Source organism: Microcaecilia unicolor, chromosome 2 (assembly GCF_901765095.1).
Source record: "Microcaecilia unicolor chromosome 2, aMicUni1.1, whole genome shotgun sequence".
Lineage (NCBI taxonomy): Eukaryota > Metazoa > Chordata > Amphibia > Gymnophiona > Siphonopidae > Microcaecilia > Microcaecilia unicolor.
In genome coordinates this window covers 346,070,733-346,098,376 of record NC_044032.1, presented here as the reverse complement: position 1 = coordinate 346,098,376, position 27,644 = coordinate 346,070,733, and the positions used below count along the sequence as shown (strand labels likewise).

At 47.2% G+C, this 27,644-nt stretch overlaps 1 protein-coding gene across 4 annotated transcripts in view; it reads left to right on the top strand.

Annotated features, from left to right (window-relative positions):
• The window catches only part of LOC115463707 (zinc finger protein 2-like), a 255,895-nt gene extending 229,368 nt beyond the window's left edge, over positions 1-26,527 (top strand). For 2 of the 4 annotated variants that reach the window (XM_030194425.1, XM_030194424.1), the window contains exons 2-7: positions 5,146-5,272; positions 7,115-7,228; positions 7,382-7,495; positions 21,972-22,073; positions 24,548-24,655; positions 24,969-26,527. In XM_030194425.1, coding sequence (XP_030050285.1) covers positions 5,146-5,272; positions 7,115-7,228; positions 7,382-7,495; positions 21,972-22,073; positions 24,548-24,655; positions 24,969-26,455 — 2,052 coding nt within the window. In that variant the 3' untranslated portion in view covers positions 26,456-26,527. The remainder of the gene's footprint in view (positions 1-5,145; positions 5,273-7,114; positions 7,229-7,381; positions 7,496-21,971; positions 22,074-24,547; positions 24,656-24,968) is intronic. The other 2 variants (XM_030194426.1, XM_030194427.1) reach the window with 2 other exon arrangements.
• Positions 26,528-27,644: the final 1,117 nt, after the last annotated feature.

Genomic DNA, 27,644 nt, shown 5'->3' with positions numbered 1-27,644 from the left:
GTCTCTGAAACTTTATTAACACAGGTACCATATTACTTTATCCTAAATTAAAAATAAAATTATTTTCTTTACCTTTGTTGTATGGCCATTTACTTTTTCTCATTGTGTTGCTCCCAGTCTCTAGATTCTGCTTTCCTTCATTTTCGCTGAACTCTTCTGCCAGGGTTTCCTGGCTATTTGTCATTTTTCTCTTTTTCTTTGCTTTCTTCAATATTTTTCTGCCTCTCTCTCTCTCTGTCCAGATTTAATTCATTCTTACTATCCATTCTTTAATTTCCTTCATCTACTTATGGCTTTTCATCTTTTTATCACCCTTGTTCTCCCCATGCCCCTTCCTCTTATTCTCCAGTCTTTCACTACTCTCCTTTTCCATGCAGCAGCTCTCCTCTTTCTCTCCCCATCCTTCCAGTGTCTCCCCTCTCTTTCCCCATCCTTCCAGTGGTCTCCCCTCTTTCTTTCTGCACCCTTCCATCCAGCGTCTTCCCTCTTTCTCTCCCCATCTTTCCACCCATCTACCCTCTCTCCTGATCCTTCCATCTAATGTCTCTCTCTCCCTCCTTCTAACCAGTGTCTCTCTATCTCTCTACCCTTTTCTGTTCAGTGTCCCTTCTCTCTCCACATCCTTCCAGTCTCTCCCCTTTCTCTCTGCATCCTTTCATCTATCTCCCCTCTTTCTCCCCATTCTTCCATCTTTTCCCACTTTCTCTGCCATCATCCCATCTGTTTTCCCTCTTTCTCTCCCCATCGTTCCATCTGTTTTCCCTCTTTCTCCCCATCCTTCCATCCGTTTTCCCTCTTTCTCTGCCATCCTTCCATCTGTTTTCCCTCTTTCTCTGCCATCCTTCCATCTGTTTTCCCTCTTTCTCCCCATCCTTCCATCCGTTTTCCCTCTTTCTCTGCCATCCTTCCGTTTTCCCTCTTTCTCCCCATCCTTCCATCTGTTTTCCCTCTCCCAATTCAGGCCTGCCAGCCCCAGCTCCCATTGCCGGCCACTGCTGCTTTTCCAGTTGAGCAGCAGGGCCAGCGCTACAAAAAGAAGAAGCGCTCAGCTGATTGAGCTGAGCGCCAACGCTAACGAGAAAAAATGTTTTAAAAAAAAAGCGCTGCACCAGGTCCACAGGCAGCCTTGAGGCATTGGCTGCTGGCTCTGCAGGCTCCTCCCTTCTCTTACGTCACTGCCCCTGGAGCGAAACAGGGGCAGTGATGTAGAGAGACGGGAGGAGCCTGCAGAGCCAGCAGCCAATGCCCCAAGGCTGCCTGCGGTGCCGCGCTTTTTTTTTTTTTTACATTTTTTCTCATTAGTGTTGGCACTCAGCTCAGTCAGCTGAGTGCTTCTTCTTTTTGTAGCGCCGGCCCTGCTGCTCAACAGGAAAAGCAGCAGTGGCCGGCAATGGGAGCTGGGGCTGGCGCGGGCCTGGAAGAAAAGTGGGCGGGCGTGTGTGTGCGATTGGGTGGGCGGGCCAGAGGTGAAATTGGGTTTGTCTGGGCCCTCCCAGGCCCACCCGTAGCTACGCCCCTGGAAGGAGGAGTATGTTGTTGCCAGTTGCAATTGCTTGTTTGAATGAGTTTATTGCAGACACTAGAACAGTTTTGGTGCTGTGATTCGACCGAAATCCTGATTGAGGCTCGTGCAGAATTGAGTGTTTATTTAGGTATTCAGTGAGTTGTTTCATCACTATGCCCTCCATGAGTTTGGTTATGAGCGGGATAGATGCTACTGGGCGATAATTGGTTAGGTCCATTGTGCTTTTCTTAGCATCTTTAGGTAGAGGAGTAAGTAAGATGTTTCCTTTATCCGTGGGAAAGAGACCATTTTGAAGCCTGTAGTTTAAGTGTTTCGTGAGGTCTGTTTTGAATTGTTTAGGGGCAGATCCAATTAGGCTAGTAGGGCAGGTGTCTAATTTGCATTGCGACTTGGCGTATCTTCCGAGCGATTGTGAGATGTCGTTGAACGAGAGCGTGTCAAAGTTGGTCCATGATCGATCTGCTGGGTATTCTCCAGGTATTGGGTCTAGTCATTCAAGGAGGTTTGTGTAGTCAATTATATTGGTAGGTATCATGAGTTGGAGCTTTATCATTTTTTCCTTAAGGTAGTTCGCAAGGTTGGTTGCAGATATTATTAGAAGTAAACGGTGTAGTATTTAGTAGTTTGTTTACAAGTAAGAACAGTTTGTGTGTATCCTTGTAGTTTGGTCCTATTTTGGTTTTATAATATGTTCTTTTAGTTTGTCTGATGGTGTATTTGTATGTTCTTTGTAGTTGTTTCCAGTCTTTGAGTGTGGATTCATCTTTTTTCTTGTTCCATGCTCTTTCTAATCTTCTGACTTGTGTTTTTAGTTCTTTCAGTTCTTCGTTAAACCATGGTAATGAGCTTTTTCTATGTGAGGTTTTGGTTTGAAGCGGTGCTATGTTGTCTAGTACGGTTTTGCATCTGTTGTCCCATTCTTGGAGAAATTGGGGTGAGTTTGTAGGTGTTGTCCATTTGTCGATATAGAATTGTTGCCAGAATGTTAGTGGGTCTATTTTGCCTCTCGTAGTGCCCCCGCAGGCCACTTTATTCTGCCCCGAGCCACTCCCAAAGGCCTCCTTGCCTTAATTCTTCTCCCATGGGCTGTTGATCCTTCTTCTGCCCTGATCTGCTCCCAAAGGCATCTGTGCCTTGAGCAGTACTCTCAAGAGCTTCAGCTTGTTTTCAAGAGAGCCTCTAAGGGTATTCCTCTTGCTGGGGTTCAGGGTTTCCAGCTCTTAATAAGACTGTAACCACCAGTAGCAGGATTTCCCCACTAGAGGGCTGTCTCCCATCTTATCCAGAACCATCAGAGATAGTTCAGCACGAGACAAACTCCCTTCCAGGACTTGTTTTCTCTCAGTGAATTCCCACCATGCCACCAATCTCCCTGTCCCCTGAACTCATGGGGAACAGGTTTTCCAGTTCTTTCATTCTGATCTAGCTCTCTGTTCAGTGCTTGTGCATCATTTTTTTTATTCCCTTCAGTGAATTAATCCACTCATAATAATATTTTACATAGTAACATAGTAAATGACGGCAGATAAAGATCTCAACGGTCCATCCAGTCTGCCCAACAAGATAAACTCATTTTACATGGTATGTGATACTTTATATGTATACCCGAGTTTGATTTGTCCTTGCCATTCTCAGGGCACAGACCATAGAAGTCTGCCCAGCACTGTTCTTATACTAAAAGTTCTGAAGCTAACATCGAAGCCCCTTAAAATTTACACTCCAACCCATCTATATCTATTTAGTTACGATCAGGGTGTAGACTGTAGAGGTCTGCCCAGCACTGGTTTTGCTTCCCAATTACCAGCGTTGCAACCAATCTCTGCTAAGATTCCGTAGATTCATTCCTTCTAAACAGGATTCCTTTGAGTTTATCCCATGCATATTTGAATTCCATTACTGTTTTCATCTCCACCACCTCCCGCGTATCTACCACCCTTTCTGTGAAAAAATACTTCCAGACATTACTCCTGAGTCTGCCCCCCTTCAATCTCAATTCGGTTAGGGTGGTGGACTTTGGTCCTGGGGAACTGAGGAACTGAGTTCGATTCCCGGCACAGGCAGCTCTCCTTGTGAACTCTGGGCAAGTCACTTAACCCTCCATTGCCTGCCACATAGAGCCTGCCATGAGTGGGAAAGTGCGGGGTACAAATGTAACAAAAATAAAAAATAAATAAATTCATGTCCTCCAGTTCTACCACCTTCCCGTCTCCGGAAAAGTCTTGTTTGTGGATTAATACCTTTCAAATTTTTGAACGTCTGTATCATTTCACCCCTGTTTCTCCTTTCCTCCAAGGTATACATGTTCAGGTCAGCAAGTCTTTCCTCTTACGGTTTGCAATGCAAATCCCATACCATTTTTGTAGCTTTTCTTTGCACCACTTCCAGTCTTTTTACATCTTTAACAAGATATGGCCTCCAGAACTGAACACAATACTCCAAGTGGAGCCTCACCAATTACTTGTAGAGGGGCATCAACACCTCCTTTCTTCTGCTGGTTATACCCCTCTCTATGCAGCCTAGCATCCTTCTGTTCACGGTGATCGCCTTGTCACATTGTTTCTTCATCTTCATATCCTCTGACACCAACACCCCAAGGTCTCTCTCCTGAGTTCAGCTTACTAATCTCTCCCCTTCTGTTTGGTATCTCTCTTTTGGGTTTCTGCACCCTAAGTGCATCACTCTGCACTTCTTGGCACTGCATTTTGGAAGGAAAGGTTTGCCTTTTTGCGGATGACATGAAGATAGCCAATAGAGTGGATACCCTGGAGGGAGTAGAAACAATGAGAAGGGATCTCCAACTGCTGAATATATGAACTGTCATTCTTGCCATATTTGAAGAGTAAACCTTTTTATTGAACCATTCTGTACTGGTCTAATTGGAACTTTTCGTGATGGCTTCCACTCTTCTTTGGGTTCTCGTTTTTTGTGGAAGGTTTGTTTTCCTTTTTCTTTCCATTAATATTTTGTTGGCATTTATAGTATGGATTTTTTTGGGGGGGTTCCCATAATTATTATATTGAGTAGTTCCCTCTTTTTTGTGGTGTTTATATTATTTTTGACATAAAGAACTACATGTTTATCCACTCCTAGCCTAGTTGAGATAACGTTTAATCACCTCTCTGACCTCTTGTGCAACTTTCTTTAAATTAGTTCCCTTATTTTCTAACTCCTCTTACTCTTTTACCTGTCTGTGTGTTCCATCTTTGCTTATATTGGAATGTTTTGTTATGTAATGTGTTGATGTAAGCAGTATACTATGACATACTTTGTATTGATATTTGTATATTTGTATTGCTGTAATTGTCTAGTGTTTATGTTTGATTTATTCTTGCTGTACACTGCCTTGACTGAATTTCTTCAAAAAGGCGATAAATAACTACTCTTCTGCCACTCCTTTTCAGGTCCACACGTGCTCCTCCTTCCAACGGCTGAATTAGCCAATGTGTGAGATTTCTTCTGTATCACTAAAAACTAGGAAACCTATCCAAAACAGTAGATAGTGGGAGAACAGAGCTCTCTTCCTACTATAATCTATAGGAGATCTCATCTCACGGATAGAGGTCTATTACTCAAACATGATTATGAAAAATGACTGAGGGTGTCCTGTTTTGCTGTTCCAGGCATCAATCATATTTAGGGATGTTGCTGCTTATTTCTTGGACGTGGAGTGGAACATTTTAGGAGAATGGCAGAAGGAGCTTTACAAGAAGGTCATCAAGGAGATTCATGATATCCTCATGTCACGAGGTAAATATGTGTTTTTTATCATCTACCACACAGGCACATTACGCAATCAGTGTTGGAAAAATCATAGGTACTAGATGCCAGGGGCAGACTGACAATGGTTGGGGCCCCTGGGCAGTAAAGGTCATTGAGGCCGCTGCACTGCCACCCTCACCGGTCCTCTCTTGAAGGGCCTGGTGGTCTAGTAGCTTCTGCTCTTTCTTACCTGCTATCGCTACTGTGCCCTGTGGTAGCACCGCTGTGTTTTTCAAAATGGCTTCCTAGACTGCGGAAGTCCTGGCAGCCATTTTTAAAACATGCCGGCGCTGCCATGCAGAGTAGCGGCAGCAGGCAGGAAAGAGTGGAATTCGTTCCTGCCTCCACAGAGGCCACTAGACCACCAGGCCTTTCAAGTTAGGACTGGGGAGGGCTGCAATGTGTTGCTGTGGTGGGCAACTGGGCAGAGGCTCTGGACCATCCTATATACAACAAAAGCCAGTGAAAGACACCACTGCTACACGATCTGCAAAAGGTGTTGCTTTGTGCTGTAAGATAAAATGTATACCTTAAACTAGGCTTCATATAAGACTAGCTGTCTCCTTTTTCTGTATATGGAGGGGCATTTTTGATATAACATCTAAGTCCGACTAATCCAAATAGCAAATATACCCATTTTCAAAAAAGCCAAACGTCTATCTTTTTCTCTTTTTTAACAAAAATTGTCCAAGTGAAAAACAGAGAAAATCAAGTTATTGGGATGTAGGAGAGGCCAGCATTTTTAGTAGCCTGGTCCCTCAGGCAACCAGGGAGAGCAGTGGGACACCCTAGGTGGCACGGCAGTGGACTTCATATAAATGCTCCTAGGTACAAATCTCACTGTGGCTCCCTTACCTTGTCTGCTGAGCCCTCCAAAACCCACTCCTCCCAACTGTACACACCTACAATAGCTCTTATGTGTGAAGGGGTTACCTATAACTACTACTACTACTATAAATCATTTCTATAGCGCTACCAGTCGTACGCAGCGCTTCACAATTGAACATGAAGAAAAGACAGTCTCTACTCAAAAGAGCTTACAATCTAAATCCTAAGTGGGTACAGTGGGTTTCTGGTGAGTTTTTTGAAGAGCTAATAGTTTCCACCACAAGTGGGGGGGGGGGGGGGGGAGTTATGGGCCTCGAACCACCTGTCTATACTGCACTGCACCATCCCCTAGGCTATTTCAGAGACCTGCATGCAGCCCTAATAGACCTGGCTATAACATCTGAGGTTGTTGTAGAGGCTGGCAAGTAATATTTTAATTCACATTTTGGGGGGATGGGAGGGGTCAGTGACTACTGGGGGAGTAAGGGAATTCATCCCTGATTCTCTCCAATGGTCACCTTTTTGTGCCTTATTCATTCTAAAAACAGGTCTAGAGCAAAACGTTTAGATTTTTGCCCTGGACGTTTTTGTTTAGTTCCATTATAGCTGTAAAACATCCAAGTGTTAGGCACACCCTGAACCCATCCTAAGCCCACCTTTGAAATGCCCCTGACACACCCCTTTGTGATCTGGATGCATTGCTGACGAATTGCATAGATAGGCATTTGGAAAACAGGTTTCGAAAATACCGATTTGGATGTTTTGAGAAGAAAATGGTGGTTTATGACACTTTATAGACATTTTTTTTGCTTTTGAAAATAAGCCCCAAAATAATTTGGCAGGGAAGAGCAGAGAAAGGATTTACCTCTCAGACTTCTTGCTGAGGACTTCTGTGTAAGGACATGACATGTCATCTGTGCTCTAGTCGACTGTACTGTGCAATGTGTAATCAGATGTCAGAGAAGATTATAGTTTAAATGTCATTTTCCTATTTATTAACAGGTTATTCAATTGTTAATCCTGATGTTATATTCAAGGTTAAAAAGGAAGATGAGAAATATTTCACTCAACATTTTGAGTGTGAAGGCAACAAAAACCCAAATGACCCCACAAAGAGTAAGTAAATGTTTTGGATTTATAGAGCTCTGCATTTTCAGTTCACAGGAGATGGGTCATTCACATCAAACATTCGGAGACTTAAAATACATTTCCTAATTTACTATTATCTGCTGCTTGGTAAAACCTTCTTGACATGTTTTCTAATAACAGGCCTTCCGATTGTAGCATCTGTATTCTCACTGAATGTTAAACAAGAGGATGATCTCCCCTTCTTGGATCAAGCTGAATCAGCGATGTCTGAACAGACTCACCCTTCTGTAACAAGTAAGTATAAAATTCCTACTGCACATCTTTAGTAAGGTCAGCCAGGACCATTTAAGGAAATCAGTACTGGTGGGGTAAAAGACTGTCAATCCCCCTCTCTTTCTCCTACTGTCTGTTTCCTAACTTTGAATGGATTAGGCTGCCTGTGGAGATGGAAGGCACGTGATGAAGGTGGGTGTTTGGGGGAGGACTTAGGCCTCCAAAATCCTTGATCACAGTGTGTCATGGGGGTTGAGAAATCTATATTGTTGAAAAGACTGGTGGGAATGGAAATGCTTCCTCATAGTGGCAGGGGAACAAGGCTGATGATAGTGATAAAGTTTGACTTAGCCATGGAGTTTTTATATTTCTGTTCGGTTATTGCATCTCTCCCTCCCCTCCCAGACCTCTCAAAGGCCCCCCCCCTTCCCCACCCGGTGTATATTTTGAAAAGCAAGCAAGCCTTTGGCCTAGCAGTGCTCAAAGGCTGCCTGTGGCCTGCACCGGTCCTTTCCCTGACTTGTCCCGCCCTTCTAAAAACAGGAAATTGTGTCAGAAGGGGCAGGACAGGAAATGGTGCGATTCAGGCCACAGGCAGCTTTTGAGTACAGCTGCTGTTGGTGCTGTAGTGCCAAAGACTTGCTTGCTTTTCAAAAGGTATACCGGGTCTGGGGTGGGGGAACTTGAGAGAGAGCCGTGGGAGGTCCAGGAGGGGGAGGGAAAGATGACGAACCAAGCGGGCAGGAGGGAGGGAGAAGGCAGGGGCAGCACACAATTCATAATCGTGGAAATTTTAACAGCAGTGACTTCCTAGCTGCAGTTGATCTGACTGATGATGGTAATGTTACCACCCCTCTCGGCTGGACTGTAGTGATGTGCTCCCAGATACCTGATTGTTGTAGTCGTGGCGAATATCCAGGGAACACACACTCACAGCTGAGGGAATGGAACAAATAAACTAACCTCGTCCTTTACTCTCAAAGAATAAAAGAGGAAAAGAAGCTAAAGGATTTGTTCCTGAACTGGAAGAACCGCACCTTCAGATTTGCAAATTATCTTTTTCTTTATTGAATACAAATGCAAGCAAATTTTCATTCAAATAAACTTAAATTCACAATTAGTGTGTGGCTTAATAGAACTGCAATAACAGTAAACCAACCAATTCTAGCATATAAGAAGGAGCATTGTCATATAAAATATTAAAAGTCATAATGCACAATTTATGCGAGCTTCCACCGGGAGCAAATGCAATGTTTGCAAGATGGGTGTAATTCTCTTATTTTTCTGAGCCCATAAGCTTGATTAAGCTGCCATATTCTGAATACAGTACAGTCTCGATTATCCAACCTTTACCAACCATCCAGCATATCTGACAGACCCCTCAATGATGTCACGCAGCTTCCTTTCCATTTTCTGAACCTGGGACCCTACTTTTACCACCATTATGAGCCGAGTATGCTGCTTTTACTGCCTTTGTTTCTGCATTCTTTGAGTGGTTACCATTGTTTTCCATATTATCTGACTTTTCATTTATCCAACAATTGGTTGGTCCTGTTTAGGTCAGATAATCGAGACTTTATTGTACTTTGGACTTTTTTCAATAAAAATTTAGAGCAGCCTAAATATATACTGTTAGAATAATCCAAGTGACCTAGAATAAAACTCTGCATAACAATTCTAAAAGCTATTGGATCTAAACAGCTTCTAAACCTCCTCAATTTTCTCATCATAAAAAAGTCACCAAAGCATTTATCTACTGCTCTGGTCTTAAAGTGCTTGACAAAATTACTCCCAGTATTTTCAGACTAGTCTCGTATCTAAAATCTGGATTGACTAACCTAAGCATGTTATCTGTCCCGTTCCGGGCCCTTACCTGGCGGTCCGCGGGCCGAAGCGCGAGGCTGGGGCGCCCGTGGGATGCGGGGCAGCGGGGGAAGGCTGCCACGGGGATCGCCGCGACTGCAGGCTGCTCCGAGGCCGGCGATCCAGAAGAGCAAGCGCCGGCCTCGGAGAAGGAGATCCGCCGGCCAAGATGGCGGCGCCGGCGTCGTCGTCCTCCTCGCTACAGCGGGACCAGCGAGGAGGCTCCGCCCACTTGCGCCGGATTGGCGCATCCGCGTAGGAACTCCGCCCATCGGACGGGAGGACCAATCCGGGCCTCCGCTGCCGGCCTGGGCGAAGAGGATTGTTCCAGCGGTTCCCCAGCCAGGACGAGCGGGGGATTTAAACGGGAACACGGAAGGGGTCCAGTGCTTCCGTTTTGTTGTTTGAAGCCACATTCCAAGTCTGTGTTTGTTCCTCGTGCCAGCTAGCCGTCCTGCTAGCTATTTCCAGTAAAGACTGTGTTTGTTCCTCGTGCCAGCTAGCCGTCCTGCTAGCTATTTCCAGTGATGACTGTGTTTGTTCCTCGTGCCAGCTAGCCGTCCTGCTAGCTATTTCCAGTGATGACTGTGTTTGTTCCTCGTGCCAGCTAGCCGTCCTGCTAGCTATTTCCAGTGAAGACTGTGTTTGTTCCTCGTGTCAACTAGCCGTCCTGCTAGCTATTTCCAGTGACGACTGTGTTAGTTCCTCGTGCCAGCTAGCCATCCTGCTGGCTATTGCCAATAAAGACTGTGTCCGTTCCCCGTGCTCAGCTAGCCGCCCGGCTAAGCCACGCTCACCAAGGACTCTGTACCCACATCCAGCCAGGCCAGCCGCCACCCCGCGGTTCCAGCAGTCTTGCTGGCCGCCCGCAGCTGAGGGCTCAACCCTCGGTGAACGGCGGTCGCCGCGGGTGAAGATTCGGGGTGCTCGGTGATTTCCTGGCCCTAGTGGGGCTCGGGAAGACTCGAGAGCTCACCAATACCGGAGTGACATCAGAGCCGCGACAGAAAACGGAAGCCATGAGCTCGCCGACGCAACCTGATCTACGGGACCTGGCCAAGGTTCTCCAGCAGCAACAGGAACAGCTCAATGCCCTGTCTGGGGCGCTCCAGAATGTATGTTCTCAGCTTTCCACGCTTCAGGTACAGAACCAGGCCGCTGCGGTCCAAGGGGTCGCAGCGGCTCCCCGTATGGGAGGGTTCCGCGTGGGACCTCGGTTCCCTGAACCAGCACGATACGATGGGACCCCGGGAGGTTGTCGGGGGTTCCTCAACCAGTGTAACCTGGCCTTCCGGATGCAACCGGAGGTCTTTGCTTCGGACCAAAGTAAGGTGGGCTACATTATGGGCCTTTGTGAAGGAAAAGCCCAGGACTGGGTGGCCCCCCTGAACGAACAACATGACCCCATTTTGGATGATTATAGCGAATTTCAGCGCCGGTTCCGGATGGTGTTCGACCTTCCGGGAAGACCTTCCTCCGTGGCATCGGAACTGCTCCGGATTCATCAGGGAGAAGGTACGGTGGCCGATTATGCCATCCGGTTCCGTACCTTAGCCACGGAGCTGCGTTGGAATCCGGAGTCCTTGATGGCCATTTTTATGGAGGGATTACAAGAACGAATCAAGGATGAATTGGCGGGACGGGAGATTCCCGGACAATTGGATGCCCTCATATCACTCTGTATACGGGTGGACACCCGATTCCAGGAGCGAGCCAGAGCCCGGGCGGAGCGGCAGAAGTGGGCACGAGGGACCTCCCGGACGAGCAAAGGGCCGTCCTCTCGCCAGGGGAACCGGGACACTACGGAGCCCGGGGAGGAGCCGATGGTGATGGGCCGGCAACGGTTGACTCCCGCCGAAAGACAGCAACGACAGTCAAACGGACTGTGCTTCTATTGTGGGAAGGCTGGGCATTTCCTCCGGACTTGTTCCATCCGGCCGGGAAATGCGCTCCCCAAGGCACCCTGAGGGGAGGGTTCTTGGGGCACTCCGCTCCCCTACCAGACACCCTGATCATCCTACCGGTGACCTTACGGTGGCAGGAAGCCACGGTTCAGACCCGAGCCCTGGTGGACTCGGGGTCAGGGGGCAATTTTATTGGGCTCGAACTGCTGCAGCAAATGGGCTGGCCCACGCTCCCCCGGAGGCCGATGCTGCGGATAACCTCCATCCAAGGAACTACCCTTCCCCAGCCGGTCACTGAGATTACTCCAATGTTGGGACTGCAAGTGGGGGAGAACCATCGGGAGGAAGCCGAATTCTTAGTATTGTCCCGGACCATCCACCCTGTGGTTCTGGGACTGCCATGGTTACGATACCACAACCCGGTTATCGACTGGGCCGGGGGAAGAATTCAAGCGTGGGGTAATTCCTGTCAAGAGACCTGTTGTAAGGGTCGGGCTGGCAGCTGTCCGGCCTTAAATACGTTGCCCGAGGAGGGACCGGGTGAACTGGGCTCCTTGCCTATGGATTATAGAGACTTTGCAGATGTGTTTAATCCCAAGGAGGCGGAGGTACTACCGCCGCATAGGTCTTTTGACTGTGCTATCAATTTGAAGACGGATACGGTACCCCCACGGGGCCGACTGTACAAACTGTCCCGAGGAGAGTTCAAGGCAATGCGAGAATACATCCATGAGAACCTACGGAAAGGGTTCATTCAGCCGTCTACATCCCCAGCCGGGGCAGGGTTCTTTTTCGTTACCAAGAAGGATGGGTCGCTGAGACCTTGCATTGACTATCGGGGATTAAATGCCATCACCGTGAAGGATCGGTTCCCGCTGCCGCTCATTCCCGAGCTCTTGGAAAGACTGCAAGGAGCTCAGATCTTCACGAAGTTAGATTTGCGGGGGGCCTACAATCTAGTACGAATCCGGTCCGGGGACGAATGGAAAACGGCTTTCAACACCCACGAGGGACATTTTGAATATCGGGTGATGCCGTTCGGTCTCTGCAATGCCCCTGCGGTGTTTCAACGCCTTATCAATTGTGTACTAGAGGATTTGCTAAATTCCACGGTGATTGTATATCTGGACGACATCCTAGTTTACTCTAAGGACCCCCTGGAGCATCCGGGCCATGTTCGTGCTGTACTGCACCGCCTACGTCAAGCCCATCTATTTGCTAAGCTGAGTAAGTGCGCTTTCCATCAGCGATCCTTACCCTTTTTAGGGCATATCCTGCTTCCAGGGGGGTTACAGATGGAGCCAGACAAGCTCCAAGCCATTCGAGAGTGGCCTCAACCGAAGGGCCTGAAGGCCTTACAACGATTCCTGGGCTTCGCCAATTACTATCGCCAATTTATTCCCCAGTACTCCCGGTTGACAACCCCGTTGACGGCACTCACCCACAAGAACGCGAGGGTCAGGGATTGGCCGCCAGAGGCGCAAGCGGCTTTTCATCGGGTAAAAGAGGCTTTTGAGTCCGCGTCCATTCTGTTGACCCCCGACCCTGAGAAACCTTTCATTGTAGAGGTGGACGCGTCCGCCCTAGGGGCCAGGGCGGTCATTTCTCAAATCAACCCCGAAGGCCGGCGCCAACCGTGCTCCTTCTTTTCACGTAAATTCTCCCCAGCCGAGCGGAATTATACGGTAGGGGATAGAGAACTCTTGGCTTTGAAACTAGCACTGCAGGAGTGGAGACACTTGCTGGAAGGAGCGGAACACCGGTTCACGGTCATCACTGATCATAAGAACCTCCTATACCTCCAAGAGGCTCAACGGTTGAATCCCCGACAGGCTCGGTGGTCATTATTCTTTGCCAGGTTTCATTTTCAATTAGTGTTCCGGGCGGCCTCCCAGAATACCCCGGCAGATGCGCTCTCCCGGGCCTTCGAGGTACCAGAGGAGACTAAGGAGACTCATCCGATGTTAGACCCCACTTGTCTCAGTGCGGCCACAGGGGAGGTTGCACCGATCCAGAAATTCGTGGCGGCCGCCGATCGGAAAGAGGTTCTGCAATGGGGGCACTCGTCTAGATGGGCAGGGCACTTCGGGTACCAAAAGACACTCCGATTCATCACACGACATTATCGATGGCCACAGATGAGACGAGACATCCTCCAGTTTGTTACCTCGTGCCCGGTATGTGCCCGAACCAAGCCAGTAGGAGGACCCCCCGTGGGAGACCTACAGCCACTGCCCGTGCCGACCAGTCCCTGGTCGGAGATATCCATGGACTTTATCACTGACTTACCTCGCTCCCAGGGTCATACCGTGATCTGGGTTGTGATAGATCGGTTCTCTAAAATGGCTCACTTTGTTCCATTCGCGAACCTCCCGTCGGCCGCCTCTCTAGCTCAAGCCTTCATTCACCACATTTTTCGACTACATGGACTACCCACTCGGATCATCAGTGACCGAGGACCCCAATTTACCTCCCGCTTCTGGAGAACTTTGTGCACGGCCTTGGGGGTGGAGAACCATTTCTCATCCGCCTACCATCCTCAAACCAATGGCATGGTTGAGAGGATTAATCAAACCTTGAAAGGATTCTTACGAGCTTTTGTCAACCAACGACAAGATAACTGGGTTTCTCTACTTCCCTGGGCCGAGTTCGCCTATAACCAAAGTGACCACTCGTCCTCAGGGCAGTCCCCGTTCTTCCTGGTATATGGACGACATCCTCGGCTGCCAGGGCCGTTCCCGGCTACCGCCATAACCCCGGCGGGGGACCAAGTCGTGGCCGACCTACAAAAGGTCTGGAAGATGGCTAGGGAACAATTACAGAAGACCGCGACCAAGGACAAGATCTTTGCTGACCGCCATCGGCGGCCCGCTCCCGTGCTCCAACCAGGACAGAAGGTGTGGTTAAGCACGAAACATCTGAGATTCCGAGGTTCTTCCCGAAGATTGGGACCTCGATATGCGGGACCATATGCAATCCAAGAACGAATTGGGCCAGTAACGTATCGGTTGCGGTTACCCGGCACCCTACGAGTGCATAACGCCTTCCATATCTCGTTATTGAAGCGGTTCCGGGGGTCCGGGTGGCACCCGCCCCCGGCCCAAGAAGAAGATCTCCAGGTGGCCCCGGACCCGGAGTACGAGGTAGGAGAAATTCTCGACTCAAAGTGGCGGCGGGGAAGACTGCATTATTTGTTATCATGGAAATCTTTTGGCCCCGAAGACAATTCCTGGGAACCCGTGGCTAATGTTCATGCCCCAGAATTGGTCAAAGCCTTCCACGCCCGATATCCGTCCAAACCCGGGCCCCGGGAGAAGGGGTCATCCGGGGAAGATACTGTCCCGTTCCGGGCCCTTACCTGGCGGTCCGCGGGCCGAAGCGCGAGGCTGGGGCGCCCGTGGGATGCGGGGCAGCGGGGGAAGGCTGCCACGGGGATCGCCGCGACTGCAGGCTGCTCCGAGGCCGGCGATCCAGAAGAGCAAGCGCCAGCCTCGGAGAAGGAGATCCGCTGGCCAAGATGGCGGCGCCGGCGTCGTCGTCCTCCTCGCTACAGCGGGACCAGCGAGGAGGCTCCGCCCACGTGCGCCGGATTGGCGCATCCGCGTAGCAACTCCGCCCATCGGACGGGAGAACCAATCCGGGCCCCCGCTGCCGGCCTGGGCGAAGAGGATTGGTTCCAGCGGTTCCCCAGCCAGGACGAGCGGGGGATTTAAACGGGAACACGGAAGGGGTCCAGTGCTTCCGTTTTGTTGTTTGAAGCCACATTCCAAGCCTGTGTTTGTTCCTCGTGCCAGCTAGCCGTCCTGCTAGCTATTTCCAGTAAAGACTGTGTTTGTTCCTCGTGCCAGCTAGCCGTCCTGCTAGCTATTTCCAGTGATGACTGTGTTTGTTCCTCGTGCCAGCTAGCCGTCCTGCTAGCTATTTCCAGTGAAGACTGTGTTTGTTCCTCGTGTCAACTAGCAGTCCTGCTAGCTATTTCCAGTGACGACTGTGTTAGTTCCTCGTGCCAGCTAGCCATCCTGCTGGCTATTGCCAATAAAGACTGTGTCCGTTCCCCGTGCTCAGCTAGCCGCCCGGCTAAGCCACGCTCACCAAGGACTCTGTACCCACATCCAGCCAGGCCAGCCGCCACCCCGCGGTTCCAGCAGTCCTGCTGGCCGCCCGCAGCTGAGGGCTCAACCCTCGGTGAACGGCGGTCGCCGCGGGTGAAGATTCGGGGTGCTCGGTGATTTCCTGGCCCTAGTGGGGCTCGGGAAGACTCGAGAGCTCACCAATACCGGAGTGACATCAGAGCCGCGACATTATCGTTCCAGATGTCTGTTGTTTGTCCTATCGTAAGAAACGTAGGGGCCTTTTTATGAAGGCTACTGTGTGGGTAGCGTATGCCAAAATAGACCTACCATCGGGCACTGCCAGACACCCAACAGTATTTCTGAATTTGGTGCACTCCACTCCCATGGTAGATAATAATTTTCTATTTTCTACCGTGGGGGGCATTTCCAGTAGTAATCGGCAATGCGTCCACATTGGCGGTAAGAGTTCATGCGATAAATGACCAGGTGCTAATTTGGAACTTAGCTCGTGGCCCATTATTACCATAAATACAAAGTCGTCATTTTTGTAGATGTGCTAAGAGCTGGCCGGAGCATGCAGGAAACACGCGCTACTGCTACCACCAGCCACCTTTTAGTGCACCTTTGTAAAAGGGCCCCTTAGAGGGGCATAATCGAATGGGGATGACCATCTCTAAGGGCGCCCATCTGTAAGGATGTCCCGGCGAAGGGGCGGGGAAACCCGTATTATCGAAACAAGATTTTTCCATTATCGGCCGAGGACATCCATCTCCTAATCACGCCCCAGTCCCACCTTCGCTACGGTGCCGACAAGCTCCCGTGAACTTTGGTCGTCCCCACGACGGGAAGCAGTTGAGGACGCCCAAAATTGGCTTTCGATTATGCCGATTTAGGCAACCCTGAGAGAAGGACGCCCATCTCCCGATTTGTGTCGGAAGATGGGCACCCTTCTCTTCCGAAAATAAGCCTGTTAGTCTTATTTTTATTTAATTTCAATAAAATGGGATTTAGAGGCAGATGCACTAAAGCTAAATGAGCCTTTAATGACTCTCCAACGAGGAAAATTTGATCCGTTGCATGCATCAAAGGGCTTTTACCGAGGAAGCCAGCAGCTAACGAAAACGGAATGGAGATGAGCAATTAGTGTGAAAACCCCATTGAAACGACATGCACTAACCTTTTCCGATTGCCTTTACGCAGGAAAAAGGCAGGAAAACTAACGAGAGGTCTGGACCACTCGTTAGGTCAGCTCTGTGGCAGGAAAAATCATTAAGAGAAAAAATAAACAAACTTTGAGCCAATCCCAGCGCATTAGCAGAGCTAAAAGCGCTGTGATTGGTCCAAAGGACGTCAGAAAAACAAAAATAAATAAAAATAAAAAAAGGATCGGGAGGGGGCAAGGGCGCTCATCAGGAGCGTCCTGTACGGACGGCCTTGCCCCCCCCCCCCCGCTGCTCGCCACTTTCCGCCGCTCCCCCACCCCGAAAAAGCAAAATTCGAGCAGCCCCTGCCCCCCTCCCTTCCTCACTACTCTCTCACCTCAGCTCCGCCTCCCGACATCCTCCGTCCTGTGCCCCGCCCCCTTTTGGGGTCGTCGCCGCCATTCCCCTCTTCCATCGGGCCCCCCTCCCTCTTACCGGGCCCGTGCAGCGCCTCTCTCCTCTGTCCGAAGGCGCTGCACGGGCAAGAAGAAAGCTGATGGCTGCCTTCGCCCAGCTTCGATGGCGCGTCTTTCTCCTGCTGGGCCCGCCCCTGTCTGACGTCAGTAACGCTACGGTTACTGACGTCAGACAGGGGCGGGCCCAGCAGGAGAAAGACGCGCCATCGAAGCTGGGCGAAGGCAGCCATCAGCTTTCTTCTTGCCCGTGCAGCGCCTTCGGACAGAGGAGAGAGGCGCTGCACGGGCCCGGTAAGAGGGAGGGGGGCCCGATGGAAGAGGGGAATGGCGGCGACGACCCCAAAAGGGGGCGGGGCACAGGACGGAGGATGTCGGGAGGCGGAGCTGAGGTGAGAGAGTAGTGAGGAAGGGAGGGGGGCAGGGGCTGCTCGAATTTTGCTTTTTCGGGGTGGGGGGAGCGGTGGAAAGTGGCGAGCAGCGAGGGGGGGGCAAGGCCGTCCGTACAGGACGCTCCTGATGAGCGCCCTTGCCCCCTCCCGACCCTTTTTTTTTATTTTTGTTTTGATTTGATTTGGGAGCCATGTGCTTGTGATTTGACTGTGTTTTGACTGTTTGTGGCATGCGCAGAGCAGCTAACATAACGCTTGGCTGCTCTGCGCATGATTTGGGGGCCGATTAACGATGTGTATTGTGATTCTTTGGTACATTGTACGTTTCAATACCGATCTCAGCATGTGTGACTTTTTTTTTTGGTGCATTTTTCGTTATTTTAAAATCGTTAGGGACTTTAACGATTTAGATTTTTTTTACGTTTGGTTGCTGCATCGGCCTCTTAATCCAACTTTACAGCAGTTTAATTCTTTACCAGTTTTGCCTTCTTTGAGGGGGGGCATCAACCACTGTGGTATTGAGGGAATGGCTTCCCCTAGTGGAACACTGCTCAATAGGAGCTGTTTTTTGAAGCCTAGATGTCCCGAGTACCAGATGTAAATCCTAATGTTGATATTTTTTCCTCTTCTAAAATTTGGGAATAGACATTTATTTTTTAGGCCTGCCTTAGTCCTACCACACCCCTTGCCAGATGCACATTTTTCAGTGTTAGCCATGTATATCCCAGCTTTGTAAAACTGGGATGTTGGCCTAATAAGGTGATTAGCTAATAATTTCTCTGCTAGAGTTTGTGGTTATTATTGTCTGTTTGGAGTATGATTTTGCCCTAAAGTGGTCCCAAAACAAAGAAGATTTTGCTGGCAATATAAGAGAATGGAGCACTTTGGAAATATAAAACCAATAATTGTAATATATATAGATGGATAGATATAGATCATATAGAAGGAAAGATATATTAGTGTGGCAAAGCAATAAGGAAAACTTAGTAGCAAGACATGGTAGAACAGTAAGATAACAGTATCAGTGCAACTAATAATTATTCCTGAGACATCTACCGGTTTTAACCTAAGACCACATGCCAAGAGGTTCTGAGTCTCTTGGAACATGGCAATGTTTTCTATCTCACCCTGACTATAGGAAGGATAACTGATCTCACCCTATAGGCTGCCTGGAAAAGTGCTTCGGCTTTTTCTGTGTTGCAGGTCTCTCCTTTCCCTCTCGGACTCCAAGCTGAAGTTTTGCAGCCGGCTCCTGAACAAGGCCATGTAGATAGACTGACTGCTCCACTGTGTCTTCAGTCTGTGTTGGTTGTGGAAGGCCATCAGCTCTGAAGCTGGAATGCACACGGCTCTTATCTGGAACTATCTTAGTTGAAGCTAAGATCCTACCCAGTACTGGTTCTTATTCAGTACGGCACATATTCTTAGTTCAGTTCCTTTATGAGCACGGAGGGCTTTAATTCCTCAGCATTACTCAGAGAGACTGCATATTGGGTAGTAAAATAACACTCATCACAGAAAGGTGTCTGCCTCTCAGTGTAACAGGCTAACTACCTGTGCAGCTCTTGTTCATCTCCTTCAGTAGACTCCCTTGCGTGCATGATACAGAGGACATTGTGTGACGTGTAGAACAGTTCTCTGATTGATTGAGTTGGGCAGATAAAGACTGCATGCATAAGGTGTGCACGTGGACAGTATGGCAAAGCTTTGGTCCACTAGGATCACTGAGCTAATCAGATGGTAATTGTCATAAGATGGGCATAAGAAAGCCTGTGCAGATAATATGAAGTCCTGGCCTTAGTGATGATCCTCCTTATCAGAGCTGGTACTGCTGGTGCCTTACAAGAAATGGTCAGCAAAGATTACCACATACCAGTGTCAGTGAAAATCACATTCCTGCAGCTTCACACCAGAGAGAGGAAACACAGGTGTCCCTTGGAATGTCAGTGTCCAGTGCTACAGGAAGTCTTGTAACAACCATGACAGTATTGTCCTAAAAAGATGGTTCCTGGCAGTGGTGTGCTGGTAAATGTTTAACAACAGACTCTCTCCCCGGACCACCTCTGCGCCCCCCCCCCCCCCCCGTCCACCTCTGCGTCCCTCACCCCAAATTGCAGAGCTGGTTATAGCCGGAGAGTGAGCCTGGGGGGGGGGGGGGGGCAATGCATTACTCCAGGGAAAAAAAATTAAAATGATCCCAGGTTCCAATCTAATTCATGTTTAAAGTGGGATAAAATACCATAAAGAAGTAAATAAATATAAACTTTCAATGTTGAGCACCTGATTCTCAAAGTGGACATATTCCAAACACTATAATGAAAATAAAATGATTTTTTTCTACCTTTGTTGTCTGGTGACTTTGTTTTTCTGATCATGCTGACAACGTATCCGATTCTGCTGCTATCTGTCCTCTTAACTCCGTTTCTAGGGCTTCCTTTCCATTTATTTCTTTACTTTCCGCCTTCTTCATTTCATGCCCTACATCCGTAAGTAAAAGCTGGGTCCTCCGCAGACTTGACTGTCCAGTGGATCCAGCTTCTGCCTATTTTCTTCATCCATGTCCAGCATTTCTTCTCTCTTCCTTCCCTCTCCTCCATCCATGTCCAGCAACCCTCCTCTCCCCTGCCTTCCCCTCCATCCACCCACCCATGTCTAGCAACCCTCCTCTCCCCCAGCACTCCCCTCCATCCACCCATGTCCAGCAACCCTCCTCTCCCCCCTGCCCTCCCCTCCATCCACCCACCCATGTCCCTCCTCTCCCCCTGCACTTCCCTCCATCCACCCATGTCCAGCAACCCTCCTCTTCCCCCTGCCTTCCCCTCCATCCACCCATGTCCAGCAATCCTCCTCTCCCCTCACCTCTCCATCCACCCATGTCCAGCAACCCTCCTCTCCCCTCCCCTCCATCCACCCATGCCCAGCAACCCTCCTCTCCCCCCTGCCCTCCCCTCCATCCACGTCCAGCAACCCTCCTCTCCCCCCTGCCATCCCCTCCATCCACCCATGTCCAGGAACCCTCTTCTCCCCCCTGCCCGCCCCTCTATCCACCCATGTTAACCATCTCCTAACCATCATAGAAAAGAATAACATCAACTTACATAAGAACATAAGAATAGCCATACTGGGTCAGACCAGTGGTGCATCTAGCCCAGTATCCTGTTTTCCAAACAGTGGCCAAGCCCAGTCACAAGTACCTGGCAGAAACCCAAATCGTGGCAACATTCTGTTCCATTTACTGCTCAAAACAGAATTCCACACACTTCCAGCAAATGAACACCAGGGACATGATCTGTCATTGCTCCTCAGTGCTCCAGGGCTGCAAACATCACCCATGGTGTCCACCATGAGGCTCCCCCACTGATGGAGGGGCAGGTAAGCCTGGCTTAGCACTTCTCTAGCCTCCAATTCACATCTACCCGTTCCACTTCACTCATATTTCATATCGTATCTCCCATCAGCCGTCTCTTCTTAAAGCTGAATAGCCCTAACTTCTTTAACCTTTCCTCCTAGGGAAATCATTCCATCCCCTTTTATCATTTTGGTTGCCCTTCTCTGTCCCATTTCTAATTCAGCTATATCTTTTCCTGGGTGGTGACTCCTAAGGTTGCATCATGTAGTTATAGTTTGGATTTCTCTTTCCTATGTGTGTCACTTTGCAAGTGCTCACATTAAATTTTAGATGACATACAAGATTATATTTCAGCAGTTTTGAGATCTTTACACTTATTACATTCAAGGCGTTGTGCATAGTTTATAGGGCTCTGTATGATTGGGCTACGTGTTAGTTGGTAGTACATCTGAAGTCATATCTTCCATGTACATCGTTACATTCAGCTCACCAGTCTTTCAGTTGATTTCCTCGCATTTATGCTTGCTGTATACTCATCATCAAGCATTTGCCTTCGTCAGGCTTCATTTGGGGAAATTATTTGAAATTTTGTAAAAGGGCACCTGTCGATATTCATACCAGTGTCTGGTTGAATTTAGTATTTTGCTGTCCTAAATGTATGCGGTTACTTAGCCAGTTAGTAAACTGAAAATTGCTGCTAACTGGCTATGTAAGTGCCCTGCCCCCGGTCTGCCCCTAATCTAACCAGTTAGGAAATGGCCGGTTAGCAGTGATATTTAACCTGTTAAGTGCCACTGAATGTCATGTGCCGGGTCACACAGTGGGGTTTATCCAGGCTGGAAACCCTTTTCAATATCGGGGGTTTATTTTCAGTGCCCTCCAGTGTAGGCTGAAGATCTCTCTCCTTCTCATAGAATCAATATGATTTACCAGATTTCCAGTTGGTGGTGTCAGACAGAATCTGACTTCTGATCTATAGCAACTAGATGAAGAACAGTCTGTATAAAAAATTAAAAAACAAAACTCCTGATAGCAGAGATTTCCATTATGTTTATGAAGTAGCAGTATCCACAACAGAGCTTTTTGTAGCTGTTGAGAAAAGGAGTTGTCCAGCTCAATATTAAAATAATCAGGGTATTGTTAGAATACATTTCTGATGATGATCAGTACTGCAGTACCCCTCTCTGTTTTTTAGTTCTGTAGCAGTGGAGGTGCTTATGAAAACAGCATAATTCTAAGCACTTAGAGGCCCAGTGGTAACTTTTTCTAAAGCATATTTTATTATCTTTTTCCTATAACAGGTTCCCACAATGTCAAACCTGACATTTTATTCCAATTTGGACAGGAGGGTTTGGGTTCTGAGCCTCAGGAATCTAAGGAAAGAGGAAATCTTACCACCACAGGTACATGTGAGAAACTGCATAAAACAGGTGATATAGCTTGAATTAAAGTTAGAAATGAAATGATCCAAACATATCCTACAAGAAAGACAGCTCCTCTGGACCAAGCACAGAGAGAATGAGGTGTTTTACTGCTTCTAACCTTTGTCGTGTGGATGTGTTTATTCTGTTTTCCTTATTTCTACTTTTCTCCTTCTGTTATCTGATTTGCTTTTCTTTCCTCTCGTTCGCTTATTCTCCCTCACCATTTTACCATATCTGTCTGGTCCTTGCCTACATTTTCTTTCAATTTCTATTGCCTCTCATCCTTTATCAGTGTTAGGTTCTCAGGTTCAAACATGCAGGCACGGACTCTGGATCAATCGTGAGCACTTGGGCTGCTGACGAGGAGCGGCAGCAGCAGGCAAAATCCACCAACCAACACTGGGCTAGCACACCGGCAAAGGCAAGGACTGCAGATGCAGACAAGTGAGCCGGAACACACGGACTGGAACCCACTGGACTGGAACGCACTGGACTGGAACACCAGACTGGTATGCACCGGACAGAAACCCACAGGAGTGGAACACCCTTGACTGGAACACACCGGACTGGAATACACCGGACTGGTACGCTCCGGACTGGAACTCACTGGACTGGAATGCACCAGACTGGTATGCACTGAACTGGAACACACTGGACAGGAACACACCGGACTAGAATCAAGCTTCACCTACACTTAGCTGCCGTTCCCCAGGAGTTGAGCCCCTGGGTGCATGCAGCCGGCAGGACTTGGAGGGAAACTGGTACTGGAACTAGCAGGCTGGAATACCAGGAATCAGGATTCAGAAGTGCCCACAGGCACCTAGACAAAAGCAGGGCTGCAGTGCTAACTGCACAAGGGGTTCAGAAGTGCCCGCAGGCACCTAGACAAAAGCAGGGCTGCAGTGCTAACTGCACAAGGGGTTCAGGGTTCTCAGACAGGAAGGAAAGGGAACCAACAGAACTAGGAACATATAAAGCAAGGCTTAGCAAGACAACGCAGAAGTGCAAACTGCACCAACACTAACCTGGACCTTTGGCGTTTGCAAAGGCCCCTTGAGATGAACACCACTTCCTTATCAAGGCCCTGACTGATGATGTCACATCTACAGGACATAGGCAGAAAGCATACTGAAGCACAGAGAGGCTTAACACACACAGGTGCAGTATAGTGGAGTAATTAGAGCCATGTTGGAAGCAGCCAGCACAGAGAGACAGAGCTAACTCAGGCAACACACACAGGTGCAGTATAGTGGAGTAATTAGAGCCACGCTGGAAGCAGCCAGCACACAGAGACAGAGCTGACTCAGGAAGAACAGACAGAAGCCAGCTAAGAAGCTGACCACCAGAAATAAGGTACGTTTGAGAGGGGTCACGACCACAATCGTAACAATCAGTTTTTGTAATCCTTCTTGTATCTCTCACTATTTCTGGCCTCTTTCAGGGCTGCTCCAAGATATTAAACCTTCCTCCCACCTATTTTTTATTACATTTGTACCCTGCGCTTTCCTACACAATGCAGGCTCAATGCGGCTTACATAGTAATTTGAAATACAAAGTCATATAAAAGAAATTTCAAAACATTATAAGTTGAACTTAATAGGAGTGTGATAAGTTGATCTTGATAATGTATGATTAGTATAAGAGAGGGTAGACAGGATAGGATTGTATAATTTGGGAGAAAAGGGGAAAGGAGGGATAAAATAAAGGGGAGATGGAGAAGAGAAGGATGGGATGAGTAGAGGGGGAATGGGGAGGTGAGGTAAGAAAAAACAATGATGGGGTCGTTATCTAATTCAGAACAGAATTCAGCAGCTTGTGTGTTTTGTTCTCTGTGAGCTGCACAGTGCTGCCAGTATGAAAGAGACAGGCAGGATGGTCTTACTGTAAGAGGCTGGAGAAAAGACGACTGGGATCAACAGGAAGAATGAGGAAAGATGGCCAAATTGGTGACTTCATAAAGAAAGAATGTAGGAAGGACCACAGTGATAGCAGTAGAATGTGTGAATGAGACAGAATGATTCAATATGGCATTAGTGGAATGGATGCAGGCAGGATGTGATTGAAAATGGGTTGGGGGGGGGGAGAGGTAGGAAAAAGGATTGAGGTAGGCCCCGAAAAAAAGCAGCAGGGGGAGGAAAGAAAGGTTGACCACTAGTATCCATGTTAGGAGTCAGGAAGTTTTGGAGAAGGGAGAGAGGAAGACTCACATTAAGGTTGAAGAGAGGTGGGATTCTATAATAAAGGGCATATTATGCACCACTTTTCATTAACTTAGTATTGTAGGACATGGTTCGTTTTCAAAACTTCTCAGGATCCTTAACTCCTTCCACCGGGATACTTACATTTTCAGTGATCATAAAATTCCCATCATCTCCATTTTAGCCTTGTTTTATTTTTCTTATGTATTAAGGTTTTCTATAAAACCTGAAGTTATTTTTCCATTCTTCTTACAGGAAGCCAATGTTATACTGCTGAGCCCACAATAAAGATCCTGAAAATGGAAGAGGCTCTTATCTGTGACCAGCTGGAGAGAGGAGAGGAGGATACGGATACCAGGAGTAGTGAGCCAACACTTCCTTTATAATAAAATCCTTGCTATGTGCTGTGAAGTATTTCAAAATTTTCACGTAGAGCTTTTGGTTAGTGAATGTAATCAGAGTGAAGGGAATCACTGCAGAGACTGGAGGGGAGGATGAGATGCCCAGAAGCAGAGGATGAGATCAGAATGGTCTATTTATGTCTTTTCATGTGCCATTGCTCACTTATACCTGTCTACAAACAAATGTCTTTAGACTCCTCTGAGGATATTTGCCTATATATGTCTTACTCAATAACTCTATAATTTATATACATACTTTCATTTTTATCCAACAGATGATGGATTTGGCAATAAGAGAATGAGCGTGTGTGATGGGCAGCTGAGGGAGGAATGGAAACACAAAGACCCCTTCAGAGACAGCCCAGATCCTTCAGCTGATACTGTGGGAGGTATCAGTAGTGTAAGACCATGTAGCACGATAGAAAATACCCTAAAAGGAGAGAAATCAAATGTATGTACTGAAGAAGAGAGAAATTCCACCAACTACCCAAATCTGAAACAAAATCAGAGAGTCAACAGAGAGCGATTTTGTCAAAGCACTACATGTAAGGAAATGCTCACTGGAAAGTCAAACCTGACAGAACAAAACAAATATCGAAGTCGAGACAAGCCATTCCAGTGTACGGAGTGTGAAAAATCATTTGCATATAAATCACAACTTAGAATTCATCAAAAAGTTCCCAAAGAAAGAGAACCATCAAAATATTCAGTACATGATGATAAATTCAGACACATATGTGACCTGAAAAGACATGAATTAATTGGACCAACGCTATTTCAGTGTTTAGTATGTGATAAAAACTTCACTCAAGAAAATAACCTCAGAATTCATGAAAGAATCCATACTGGAAGCAAACCATATAAATGTGAGTGTGGTAAAAGCTTCAATCAAAAATATCAGTTCAGAATTCATAAAAGAATCCACACTGGAGAAAACCTATATAAGTGTTCTGAATGTGATAAAAGCTTCAGTCAAAAAGGTAACCTCAGAATTCATGAAAGAATCCACACTGGAGAAAAACCATTTCAGTGCTCTGAGTGTGGTAAAACCTTTAATCAAAAAGGTTACCTCAGAATTCACGAAAGAATCCACACTGGAGAAAAACCATATAAATGTTCAGAGTGTGGTAAAAGCTTCAATCGAAAAGATAACCTCAGAATTCATGAAAGAAGCCACCCTGGAGAAAAACCATATAAGTGTTCTGAATGTGGTAAAAGTTTCAATCAAAAATATAAGTTCAGGATTCATAAAAGAATCCACACTGGAGAAAATCTACATAAATGTTCTGAATGTGGTAAAAGCTTCAATCAAAGAAGTATCCTTAGAACTCATGAAAGAATCCACACTGGAGAAAAACCATATAAATGTTCTGAATGTGGTAAAAGTTTCAATCAAAAAGGTATTCTCAGAACTCATGAAAGAATCCACACTGGAGAAAAACCATATAAATGTACTGAATGTGGTAAAAGCTTCAATCAAGGAAGTGTCCTCAGAACTCATGAAAGAATCCACACAGGAGAAAAACCGTATAAATGTATTGAATGTGATAAATATTTCTACTGCAAATCTAATCTAAAAAAGCATGAAAGAATGCACACTGGAGAAAAACCATATAAATGTACTGAATGTGGTAAAAGCTTCACTCAAGGAAGTGTCCTCAGAACTCATGAAAGAATCCACACAGGAGAAAAACCATATAAATCTAATCTAAAAAAGCATGAAAGAATGCACACTGGAGAAAAATGTGAACAAACATGCTAAAGTTACCCTCCTTAGGGGAAAGATTGGCAAAACTGAAAACATCTCTCCGATTCATGACTGTTTGTGACAAAACAGTGGGTTTTAAGCCTGTAAACTGTATTGATTATTTTTTGAAGTGTATTTCTCTAGTTTGGCCAGCAGATGGTGCATGTTTATGTTTAAAGCTGTTACAGACTGTTCCTTCTTTAGTTAAAACAGGTAAGAGGTAACTTGCAGTGGGGTGGCCAGCTACTTTTAAAACTACTTGTTCTGGGCTCTGATTTGCCTAGGAGCTCAATTCATCTAGGATGTACTGGTTTTTTCTCCAGTCTTAGCCAGGGAGAAAAGAGAAAAAGATCTCTTTTCTGAGGCCCTGTGAACAGTTATATTTGATAACCAGTGAGCAACTATATGTCCTGATCTCCCCAGGTCCTATTTAGGTAGTAAACAAATGTTTAGATAGTGTTATAATTGATCCATATTTCAGTTACCTGTTATTGTTTTGCTGATTGCACCTTTTTTGTTCATCGTTCTAGTTTTTCATGACAATAAACATTTTTTTAGTTCAAATATGTTTATTACATTTTCAAAAAGTATAATCAGGTAAACAACCCAACAACAAACAATCATAGACATCTACTGTAATAAAACTCACCCTCAACGTTCTGAGGACACTGACGTCAGTGAAGCCAAACCCTGACTTCCTTCAAAAAGGTTCGAAGGTTCGTGGTGGTGAAGCCACCAAAATCGCTCCGGGCCCCGCCCTCGAGGGCAGAGCAATGGCAGAAAAACGAAGGGGTTTGGCAGGGAGGGAGGCAGGGAGGGTGGGAAATCGCTCCGGGCCCTGCCCTCGCGTCAAACGTCATGACATTGGGGGCGGAGCAATGGCAGAACAGTGAAGGGGTTGGCCGAGGGGGGGGGGGTGTTGCCGACAAAAACCTTGCTAGCGCCCGTTTCATTTGCTCTGAAACGGGCCTCTTCTACTAGTGATATATAGATATTCCATACATTGCAGTGTCACTGTGAAAATCCGTGCAACTTCAGATAGATAAAAAGAATAATACAAAGGTTCACTTGAAAGAAAGTCATACAAAAGGAGAAGTCACAACGTAAATCATACATCAATGTCATATTCTTAATGTTGACAAAATTTAGTTACCGGGTCCCATGTTTTATGAAACAAATGCATAGAGTTGTTACGTTCAGCTAG